At 59.8% G+C, this 11,774-nt stretch overlaps 1 protein-coding gene across 1 annotated transcript; it reads right to left on the bottom strand.

The window, feature by feature from the left end:
- Window positions 1–2,703: 2,703 nt before the first annotated feature.
- ANO7 (anoctamin 7) lies at window positions 2,704–10,713 on the bottom strand (the record flags this gene model as incomplete). The annotated part of the gene is given in 27 exon segments (XM_082003321.1): window positions 2,704–2,787; window positions 2,936–3,055; window positions 3,158–3,189; window positions 3,192–3,238; window positions 3,716–3,780; window positions 3,783–3,812; window positions 3,816–3,860; window positions 4,222–4,427; window positions 4,632–4,777; window positions 4,916–5,013; window positions 5,152–5,206; window positions 5,576–5,685; window positions 6,113–6,217; window positions 6,309–6,404; window positions 6,700–6,825; window positions 6,829–6,837; window positions 6,925–7,015; window positions 7,017–7,059; window positions 7,360–7,457; window positions 7,681–7,771; window positions 8,114–8,432; window positions 8,752–8,802; window positions 8,928–9,065; window positions 9,427–9,534; window positions 9,813–9,970; window positions 10,464–10,530; window positions 10,606–10,713. Coding segments are annotated over 27 exon segments (2,646 nt in total).
- Window positions 10,714–11,774: the final 1,061 nt, after the last annotated feature.

The raw sequence follows: 11,774 nt of genomic DNA, 5'->3' as shown, positions 1-11,774 counted from the left end.
GAAACTTGCTTTTTAAAGGAACAAAACCTTCAATAGGCTGTAGAGGCAGCAGAGATGGAAGGGACCAGAACAATGTATGGCTACCCTGGTCAGGTAAACACCTCCGGGTGCAGGAGCCCGCCCCTGTGCCACACCAAGCACAGCCCCAGCCTGCACGCTTGATGAGTCTTCCAGCGCGTGATGACAGACCCCGCTCCTAATTCCCTGCGTTCCCTCGTTCACCCTTCCCAACAGCGTGAGCAGGCAGGCGAGCCAGCGCATGACAATATTACTGGATGGGACAGATTCGGGTCAGCCAAGGTTGCTGCGGTGGCATGTACACCAGCTTCCCAGCTGGTGGGAAGTACAGCCTCGAGAAGCTGTAGTTCTCTGCTAGCACTGCAGCATCTAGGCATGAGCGGTTGGGACACCTATTACTATTGCCTTCTTTCTACCTCAAAAGTCAGTACGATGGTGGCCTCACAGTGTAAGCAGCTGTTCCAGCTCTTGCCCTGGAACCCAGAGCAGAAGCATGGAGGAGAAGCAAGAGGAGCCTTTTGTCTCCGAGTGGCTGTGGGAGCTCCTCTGGAGGGAAGCCGAGTGCAGTGACGATGAGGCCAGCTGTGAATTGGAGAGAAGTATAGGACTGCTTGTTGAGCTATAACAGGGCTCGGCCCCAAGGCCATAGGTGCAGCCTTGCCGCAGCCCTTGGCTGCAGAGATTGTGAGTCAGGCTTCTGCTCTGATGGCATCGGGGGCTGATGGCGTGGTGCGTTGAGCCCTCCACGAGGCCTCCATCGTATGGGCAGTAGAGGGTGATCCATGCTCTACTCTGGGCCGCTTGCACCTAGGCCCTGCCATGGCTTGCTCGAAGGGGGCTGTGTCCAAGCTCCTCCAGCCAGTAAGAGGAAAACCACGTCTTTGTGGAGGGAGTCAGGGAGCGTGGGGTTTCTGTGTTCCCTCCTTCCCCTGCCTCAGTCCTACAGAGATTGTGGTCTGAGCCATTCCTTGATCCCAGCTGCTTCAGCTCTTGGACCAGCAGGAGTCCCTAGCCTCTCTTCTCTAGTGCTGCTTATGGAGCAAAGGCCCAAAACTGGCAAGCTGAGCACAGCATTCTTGCCTTTCCCTCTGCCTGGCAGGCCTGATGCACCGACTCTTCTCCTTCCCGTGCTAGCTCTTCTTGGAAGAGGCTGCTATGCAGAAGTTGAACCAAAACCTCACAATGCTCTCCTTAAAGTTTGAGAAATGACTGAAGCTGGCCAGGGCCCGTTGCAGGGCATCTGGCTGCCCCCAAAGGACAGGGTGGCCTTGCGTCCAGCACGGGAGATGGGGGGGTCAGACAGAACTAGGGTGACACCCTCCCACCTGCATCTGTCAGAAAATGGTTATTACCCCTGCAGCTTAGGTCTGTCCTATGTCACCAAGCCTGCGCCCCCCCTCTTCCTCTTTATGCCCCCCGTGCCCTCACCAGTTGCACAGCTAGGCTTGAGTTACATTTGGGGCACCACCGACTGGGCTCGTGCCCCGTAGCCCGGCCCTCCACTCTAAAGAAGGTCATGAAGTGATTGTACCTAGTACTGTCCCCCCCAGCACCCTCCTCCCGCAGCAGACTGTGGCATGTGTCCATTTCCTCTCTGACGTCTTCCATATTGTACGTTTCCATAGCAATGATCCCTTGGCCTTAACTTTGGAATTTGGAGACTATATGCAAACATGTAAAAAGGCTCATGAGTATGGATGACACTGGAATTTTATAAATTCTAAAATAAAACCTGAAACAGCTTGGAGTGTCGTGGATATTATTTGTACTCGTGGGTTGAGATCCAAGGCAGCCCTTTCTTGTCTGGATTTAGCCTGGTTTGAGGAGTTTCAGCTTGCATGTGTGAGCCGCTGCTGCGGCGATGCCCTTGCTGTGGCAGGACTTGCACAGCAAGCGCTGGGTCGAGGGAGGCGAAAGCAGTGCTGGGCAGCAGCAGAGGCTGCACCCTCCTCATGGGGAGGCACCGACCTGCTCGCACCCAGAGAGGTGGGGCTGGGGGCGCTGCCAGCGTAGGCAAGGAGAGGGAGGCACCAGCCATGGTCCCTCCATGACCAGAGCCTCTCTTCTGCCTCCTGGAATGGGCACCGCTGCACAGCACGCACCAGCCGGGGCCAAGCTCCTGCTGTCTGATGGGCGAAGGCTGGCTCGAGGGCTGCCGCATTGGAGGGTCACAGCACGCCTCTCAAGTTTCCCCGGTGTCTCCATCGCTCTCCCCCTCCCAGCAGCAGCCCAGCCGTTCCCGCTATACCTGCTGGCACTGGCAGGAGCAAACCCTCCAACACGGTTGCGTCCAGAAGAGGTTGGAGGCAGGAGGAGCAGGAGGCCGTAGCCCTACCTTCGCTTGCCCCAAGCAAGGGAGCTGCGGCTGCACTGAGCAGCCGTACAGTTGCTGTGGGCAGGCGCTGCCCCGTGCTAGCTGAGCACGGCCCAGGGACGTGGCATGGCCAGCCTCCTTTAATTTGCTCCGTGCCAGGTCATTTATGCAGCAGGGTGACCTTGCAGTAGCACCAACGAGCTTGGACAAACACCCAGAGCCAGCTGTATCCCCCCCCCACCTTTAGCAGTAGCCATCCCCAAACGTGCCGGAGGCAGGGTAGGCACGCCTGCTGCCCTGCAGCTCCGAGGAGGAGCCGGTTGGCAGCAGTCCCGGCGCCATGCCATGGGCCTCGGGACACACTGCGGCACTCAGCTGCTGGCAAACTGCTCCGTTTCCCAGTCCCTGCCTGCGCCCAGATCCGTGCTGCTTGTGTCCCGTCTCTCCAAAAGGACCTGAGCCACAGAAAAAGGAGCCGGTGTTTGCACTAGTAGGAGCTGCTGCAGCTCCTTACAGGCCTGCCTTCTGCTTGCCTGTGCCTCTGAGCGAGTTTAAAGCAAAAAAGGCTTTAAAGGAGGAGATGAAAGAGCTGCCGCAGCCCACCTTATTCTCAGCCAGGGCCTCCTTGGCCAGGTACCATTCACGCTTCACCTTGACCTCCACAGCCTCAGGAACGTCAGGTACCAGCCACGCAATCACGCGTCCGATAGAGAAAACCATGTGCTGGAAGTGAGTGGGAACGCGGAGGTTGGCCGAGGGGCAGGTCCTCATGCCCCACCCCAGCAGCGAGCCCTGGGCCACCCTGCGAGGCTCAGCAGCTGGTACCTCGAACACGACGATGAAGCCCAAGCGTATGGCCAGTAAGTCAAGGTCAAGTTGCCGTCCCGGTCCCTAAACGCTCTGTATCTGTGGGAGCAAAGTGCGGCCGTTGCCGCCTCTGTCCGCTGCACGGCGGGCGTCCCCGTTGCGCATTGCTGCGGGTGCTCTCTGACCGCGGCCCCCAGCCCGGCGCGCTGGAGCGCAGCCAAACCAGCCCTCGACCAGCCTCAGCCGCAACCTGGGCGGCTACAGGCAGCCCGGCCCCAGGGGACTTTCTCCTTTGCAAAAGCCCCTCCTTCCACAACTCGGGGAGCTTTTGCTCCAGCACCATGTCAGGCCGGGCAAACCACCCCCCACACTACCCCACCTGTGGGTGCACACACACACACGTGCTCAGCCTGGGCTGGGCAAGGGCCTGAGGACCTCAGGAAAGCAGATGGACAACCTGGACCTGGCTAAAGGCTGCTGTGCTGAACAAAACGTTGACTGTGGCAGCGGCAGAGAAAAGCAAATCCAAGCCTAAGCAAACGAGGAGAGGAGCCAGGTGGGGAGGGGGGCTCCCGCCTGCACATGGTGTTGCTCTGCAGGACAAAGTCCCACGGTGCATGTGCCAAGGTGAAGCTCACATATAGCCGCGCAGGCTGCTCTTGTGGATGTCCTCCTAGTACATGCGGGGCAGGAAACCAGAGGTGAAGGCGATGAGGAAGGCCTGGGAGCAGGGAGATGATGTGCTGCAGCAGGTCCCACAGACAGGGGATGCCCCAGCCCCACCAGCAGGACCTTCTCCGTGCCCTGTGCTCCTGAGGTGGCTTTCCACCTCTCCTTGCCCTCAGCCTGACAAACCAGACACGAATGCTGCTCTGCTGCTCATGGCGCTGTGCCCTGCTCTCACCCCTCAGTGTAAACCCAGGCAGGGCCACATGCCCCGGAGGGTGACGGCTTCCCACTGCCTGTAGCCGGAGCTGCGCCTTCTGCAAAGGTGGACCCACCCTGCAGCAGCCAAATTAGTTTTTCCCCCTAATTCCCCTATGCTGTTCGCAGCCCCCTCACCACCCGCCTGCCCGGCGTACATTGCTGATGACAGCCAGGTGAGCGATGGTCTCCAGGATGGAGAACCAGATGCCGATGCCCTGCACCCGCTTGGCCACGGGCCGCCAGTAGTCACAGCCAAACTTCTGGGCATCCAGACAGATCTCCACCCAGTTGTTGAGCAGGGCAAAGAGGGGTGCCAGGGGACAGGCTGCCACAAAGATGGTGATGAAGCTGAACTGCAGGACTGGGAGGAAGAGGAGCAGGGAGGGACAGGCTGAGGGACGGCATCTCACAGCTCTATCCCATGGGGAGCAGGGCAGCCCTTCCTCCTCCAGCACCGGTGGGATGCTCAGGGTGAAAGCTCCTGCGGCTGGTCCCTTCCTCTGGCAGCTCCTGCCTCTCCCCGCCAGCTTTCTCTCTCCTGGTGCGTCAGCCCTCCGGTCCCTACCCATCTCCAGGTACTCGTCAAACAGCCCCTTGAACACCAGCAGCTGGTGGTCCATCACCCAGGGCGCCTGCTCTGTCAGGACCGACTCCTCACCCACCTTCTTTGTGGAGAGGAGCTTGTGCTTGTGCCACCAGCACTTCAGCTTCCTGGGGAGACGAGAGGGGCCGTGTCCCCCACTGCAGCCAGCCGGCACTGCTCAACGCTTCCTCAGTGGAGCCCCAAAGCCCCCACGCCGCGCAGGCTTGGAGGCGCGCGATGGCCCTGGTGAGCCACGGCGTACTCATGGGATGGCCACCTCCTGCACGTTGTTGATGATCTGCTTCCCCACCATGATGACTAGCAGCTCCTGCACCAGCTCGATGAAGCACCCGCCTGGGCTGCACTGCGGGGAGAGAGGGACCCTCAGCCTGTGGGGTCCAGCACACAGGGGTGGGAGGACCCCAAGCATGGGAAGGCATCCCTGCAGCAGCACTCACCGGCTGGGGCGGCAGGCACAGTGTCTCTCCCACCCGGCATTCACCTCCTCGTTGCGGACCCCCAGAAAGCTCAGGCAGTTCCCAGGGTAGCCAACGAACCTGCGGGAGCCACGGCAGAGCATGAGCGGGACCCCAGGCGCCGAGCCCAGGGATGCGTCCGGAGCAGCCCTGGGGATGGAAGGGCTTTTTCTGGTTCACCCAGAGCCCTCTTCTCCCTCACCAAGAGGGACAAAAGGGCTGTTGGCAGGTGACTCTGAGAGAGAGGGTCCCCCAGTCCCAGACTGGGGCCAGCAGCCCAGTGAGCGCTCAGCAGGTGGGCACTGCCCTCGTTCCCGGGTGTCCCGTGGCCCTGTGCGTGCTCCTGCTCTCTGGTCCCCCCCGCCGCGGCACTCCTTGCCCGTGATGGCAGCAGCACTCCCCAGCAGCAAAGCCCGGAGGCCACGAGGGTGCTCCCCACAAAGGCCTTACTTGCCCTTGAAGAAGGCGATGTAAATGGGAGAGGAGTAGAAGGTGACAAACTGGAAGATGAACACTTGGAGGGTGAAAGTGTCCTCGTACGTGGTCTGGGTGCGGTGCGTCTCAGCCAGGGGGAAGCACGGGGACGTGGCCCTACACTGCACCAGGATGCTTTTCCACATCCTTGCAGAAGTCACCCCACATCGCTTGATTCTAACCAACCCCCTGCAGCCCGGGGTCCCCAGACCTGCTGTGGTACCCATGAAGGCACCTGCCACTCGTGCAGTGCCTGGAGATGCTCATCTGCTTTGCACCAAAAAATAATATCCCTCTGCTCAGTACAAACAGGTTTTGTGTCTCATTAAATACAACAAAAATACCCCACGTGCTTTTCTCCCCCAGACCTCAAAAGTCAGCTTGAATATTTTCATCAAAAACCCCCAGAAAAGCTCAAGCAAAAATTAAGCTAGAGCTCGCTGGGTTTGATGTTCTGCCCTTACTGACCTCTCCCTCCTGTCACCGTCCAGCTTGCAGGACCCTCACCAGCTTAGCCCACTTCGTGAGGAAATGAGCCAGGGAAATATAGATCTTGGCAAGGATGAGGATGAAGATGAGATTCACCACCGAGCCGGTGATACTGGCAATGCAGGATGCCTAGAGGGAGAAGAAACACACAGAGCACGGAGGGTGGCGAGGAAGCCCAGCAAGTGAAGCAGCTCCAGGAGTGGCTCTGGCCACCTCTTACCAATGCCACAAACCAGAAGTACTCCGAGCTGGAGAGGATGGCGACCACTACCTGGTAGAGGATAATGGAGACCACGAACATCACCACTATGGCAATCTGCAAACACAGCGCATGGGGTATGAGCAGCTTGTGTTGGGAAGGAGAACTCCACCAACAACCCACCAGGGCACTATGAATCCCAGGAGCGTTCCCAGGGCGGGCAGCTGAGCCTGCGCGCAGCGGAGTGCGGGCTGAGCCAGCGGAGAGCCACAGGTTCCACCATGGGCCAGGGACACCCATGTTCATCCCCAGCTTAACCCATGCTCTTACCCCAAACCGATCCCATCCCACCATGTCCCACTGCCCCAGGGTGGATACTGGGCAGATGCTGCTCCAGCTCTCGCAATCTTACCATCCCTATAATGACCGTCAAAGCAGCCAAAATCCGGTGGAGGTGGCTGCGCTTGGGGAAATACGGCTCCTCCGCCCCCGTTATAGGGTTTATTATCATCATGGGAGCCATGGCCATGAACTGGGGTCACGGCCACTCCTGGGAAAGAGGGGGAAAGGCATCAGCGGCGCCCGATGGCTTTGGTCTATGCAGTTTCGGGAGGCGCTGCAGAGGGTCAGACCCCACCTCGATGTCCTTGAACTCGGAGCAGTCCCAGTGGTGAGCCAGGGATGCCTTGGTCCGCTTCCAGAACTCCAGGAACAGCACTGCCCACAGGGAAGATGCTGAAAAAGATGGTTCCACCATGGTCAAAAAGCCATCCTGCCTGTGGGCAGAGTGGGGCTGAGGGACAGGCAGGAGACCAGGGTGGTGGGGGCTGCCCTCTGCACAGCTGCTGTGGCAAATGCCAGGTCCTCGGTGTCCCCAAGCCGTGGGAGAGGCAGGGAGGGAAGGTGGAAGGGGCTGCCTGGGAGCCTTCACTGGGGAGGAAGGGGTGGAAGATGGGTGGAAGAGGAAGGGCCGGGGCAGCAGGGGCTGAAGGAGGGAGGTGAACTGGGGCAGCATGAGCTAGTGTTGGGATGAAGATCTCCACCCAACCTCACCATGAACACGCATCTCCACCCGACCTTGCCATGCAGATTTTGGAGAGCTGCCAGTACGGACAGGTCTTGCAGAGGGGACATATCCCGTACTGCTCTTCGCTCGCGCAGATCTCCTGCCTACGGGCAAGGACAGAGCAGCCAGCAGCCTGTAGGGCTCAGCCTTTCCCACCTCTCCCTGTTGGACCATTCATCAGCAGTTTTGCACCGAGTGCTGTGGTCGAGCCCTGGCAGCGCCAGCACGCCAGGGTGCAGGCACCCCCCTGCCCTCCTCCCCACCGCCCTGGGCGCACGGGGCATGCGGCCCTGGGGAAGGGGCGAGGAGGTCGGTCAGGGCGCTTACGAAGGTATGTCATTGAACATCAGGAAAATGCCTGCGATGAGCACCACCATGCCCACCACCACGGCAGGCAAGAGCCACCCTGCGTAGAAGCCTTGGGACAGCGGGGATGGGGAGCATGAGTCCTGCAGGCCTCCACCATGGCCACCGAGCCAAGAACGGCTCCAGCCACCGAGGATGACACCAGCATAGCACCAGCCTAAAACCACGCAGGCTTTGGAGACCCTGAGCATGGACCTGGGGCTGCAAAGTACCCGTCGGGCTCTAGGGAGTCCTTTTAGGACTAGTGGTGCCACCACTCACCACCTTCGAAACGGAGAGCATCCCGGGGCATCCGGGAGCTGCCTCCCACCACCAGCAGCCCCTCACCCCGCACCCCGAGGCCGAGGGAGCCGTTCCCTGCGAGGGCCAGAGGCTGCTCTGGAGCAGGACTCACCCAGCCCGGCGAAGTAGAAAGCAACCTTCTCCCCAAAGTACTTGCGGACGTGATCCAGCGGCTGGTACTTGCTCCACTTCCCCCAGCTGGCCCAGTACTGGAAGAGGATTTGGCGCTGGCTGAGGCTGCCGGCAGCCAGCTTCTCCGGCCGGAGCTTGTAGGGACCCTGTGGGGAGGGGCAGAGGTGGGCGAGGGGCTGGCTGGGGGTGGCTGCCCGGGGGACGGCGGCGGTGACGACGTTCTTGCTCAGCAGCAGGTCCACCCTCACCTCCCGCTCCCCGCAGTGGCCATACTGTGTTGTGGCCAGGATCTCGTAGAGCTGCCGGGGCAACGCCAGGAGAGGTGATGGGGGGACGGAGCCATCCCCCCTGATGGGGAGAGGGGTTCCCACCCCATGTCAGCTTTTTGACTACCAGCTCCAAGCCTGATTCTCAGATGATGAATGGCAGGAGGGGGGTTTCCACCCAAGCATTTTAATCCCTTCTGGAGTTATTAGCACACAGCAACCCAGTCTGGGACCTTGACAGTTGTTGAGACTGACAACACACGACAACACACCCACTCCCAGCATTTCTCCCCCAGACCCTACAGCCCACCCAGCACTGGGGAAGAGAAGCCACAGCGGCCCCGATGCTCACAATTTGGTGCCACTGGGTGGTGGAGAAGAAGGTGTCCTGCTCCCCAGGAACCTGAAAGGGTGTGGAGGAGCCGCTCAGCAGAGCCCAGTGCTCAGCAGGGGGGTGCGGCACCCCCTCGCCACGGTGCCTGCCAGCTGAGGACCACCTCCTGCCATGGTCCCTCTTGGGGTGCTCACCAGAGCAAGCTTGTTGGCCTTGAAGGGGCAGGTGTAGTAGTCCAGCAGCTGGCTGGGAACCTCCTGGGCCAGCAGGTTGGGGATGCCCAGCCGCCGCAGCACGCTGGGCGACCAGTTGGGGGTCTGTCTGGGCAGCCCCTGGTGGGCAGCGGAAATGTCTCAGGAGGAGGGAGTGGGAGCAAGACGGCAGCCAAGCCGGGGAGGAACAGTGCCTGGGCTGTGCTGAACACGGGAGCCTGTTCTTCAAGGGCCAGGGAAAGAGGGGATGGGATGCTGGAGGAGAAGTTCAGAAGGCGAACAAGGTGGGATGCTGTAGCTGTGCATGGGACAAGATCTGTGACTGGGGACTGCTGGGTCCACTGGAAAGCAAGGAGGCTGCAAACCCCGTCAGAGAGCCACAGCAAGCAGCTGCCCAGCCTGTCACCCAGAGTGAGATGCCCAGGAGCGCTGGGGGCACCGTCCCCCATCCCTGGCGAGGTTGGGCACCACAGTCCCCCACCTGCAGCGGCATGCGGAGCTGGAGCTCCTTGGCGTAATAGCAGAGCACGCTCCAGGGCGCGCTCAGCAGCAGGTAATGCACCACCTTCTTCTCCACGCGGGTCATGTGCTGGGAGAAGGGGACCCCAGCGGAGATGAGGCTGCTGGCACCAGTACACGACCCTGCAGGAGGCACCAGAGTGACTCCGCACTGGTGTGGATCAGCCTGGCAGAGCTGACCCAGTGGAGAGGAGCACATCCCACCCCACGCTCCAGCTCAGCTGCCCGCAAGTCCAGGTTCCCCTACCGTGTGCGGGCCCCCGCGGCGTGGCATCCCTCCTCCCAATTCACAGAGGAAGGCTGTGGTTATCACAGGGGGTAGAAATTTGAGGTCAGGTCCCAGGGTACCTTTTCCATGTGGATCCCAGCAGCATGAAGCTTGTCCAGAAATTTCTTCCACCAGGTCCTGTGGATGGTGGCAGATCTCTCCTGGAAGTCTCCATTCTCACGGCTGTCCTGCTGCCCACTCAGCTCCCAGGGGATGGTTTCCCATGCCAGGGCAAAGTCTGTGTCAAGGAAATGGAGCTTATGCCCACCCCATGGCCAGGAAGGACAGCAGACCCCAGACCCATCCCTATGTGTCCCTATCTGGCAGGACATGGTGCTCTCATGGGGCTGGGCATTGTCTTGTGAGTAAAACAAGGGGTCGAGGGAAGGACATGCTTGGTCTGGAAGGGGCTGCCAGCCACCTCGCTCGGGTGTTTCTAGCACAGGAGGCAGGAGGCTAGCAAACCCTGTTAACATGAGTTGAGGACTGTGGCCATCTTGCAGAAGGAAAAGACTTGAGCACCCGAGCAGGGCAGCGCCTGCCAGAGCTTGCAGGAGGTCTGATGTCCTCTGGACGTGCTGTACAGACCAGCCATGGTCAGCAGGACCTGCTGCTGCCAGCTCCAGCCATGGAGCCCAGGGGCTTTCCCCACCTTCCTGAACCCAGCGGGTCCCAGCCTCCTCATCAAGATGGAAAGGAACCAACCTCAAAGACAAGCCTTTCTCCCTCACCTATCCTCGTACAGCCATCGCTGAAGAAGTTGGCTGTGTTCTTCTGGTCCAGGGCTGCGTCGCTGGGCTGGAAGGCATACGGAGCGATGAGAGCAGTGATTCCCCAGGCAGTTCAACTGCGACAGGGACAGACTGCAGCCACCCACCTGGGGGATTTGGATGGCCTCCTCAGACTGCCGTAGCAAGCGCTTCTGCCATCCTGCCCCACCAGGCTGCAGTGGGGATCATCTGTGGTCCTCCTCCGCTGCATGGCAAACCTTCATGCTCCTTCCTCCTGGTGCTGAGAAGCAGATCCAGGCAACTGGGTCCCACCCATGGCACATGGACAGCCCCACCACCCCTTCTGGTGGTATTGGACCTCCCCTTCTCTACTGGCCCCTCAGCTCCTGCCCAGGTATGGTGAGGCCTGGGACCCTGCTCTGTCTACTATCAGGAATTCTTCCAGGTGGAAAACAAGGAGACACAAGTAGTCAGTGGTCTTGTGCAGTGTCTTCCCTTCACATCACCACCTAGACCCCCTCCAAGTGACCCTCTCCTCCACCACCTCGGCCAAAGACGTGGTGGGGAACCCCAGCCTTGCATCTTTTCTCAACAGTTGTCTCTGTCACTGTGGGGAAGGACTTTCCACCACCTGCCCCCCAGGGCAACCCAGCTCGAAGGCACATCCACCAGCATGTGTGACCCAGTGATGGAGAAGCCAGGGACGCCCTCTCTGCCCCAGAAACCGTGTCCAGTTCATGCCCAAGCACTCCACGTCCAAAAGACTTGGCAAACCGAGCTCCTCCAGCTCTCAGATTTGGAACTGGAAACCTCGAGAAGCTAAGGTAGGAGATGGGAACCTCACATGATGGCTGACACCGGCTCAGACACACAGGACCTGAACAAGGAGCCAGAAAGATGCCTTCTGCAGAGGCGGGGGGACAAGGAGGGTGTTGCAGTAGCATGCGTGGCAGCCAGGCAGGGAAGACATTGCACATGCAGTGAAAGGAAAAACTTCTCTTCCAGTGCATCCTCCACTTAAAAAAGGAGCCCGGGAACGTGCCTGTGTCCTTCATTAATGTATTTTGTTATCGTGAAGACCGTTACTGATCAGGGGCAAGAGCTGCTGGTTCAGTTTTGTGCTCCTTGAGTCTGATGTTTGTGTTTTAGCTGGCTTGGCGGTTGCACTCCAGAGATCCTGGATAAGAGCCACCAGCAGCACTGCTAACAGCAAGGACTACACGTCAGCCAAGGAAACCAGCTCTGTCAGTAACAGAGCAGAGCGAACGCATTCTCATTTGCCCAGATCTTTAGTGGTTCATTACCACAATC

The sequence above is a fragment of the Phaethon aethereus genome (assembly GCF_964289735.1).
Source record: "Phaethon aethereus genome assembly, chromosome: 9".
NCBI lineage: Eukaryota > Metazoa > Chordata > Aves > Phaethontiformes > Phaethontidae > Phaethon > Phaethon aethereus.
This window is presented reverse-complemented; position numbering and strand designations above follow the sequence as displayed.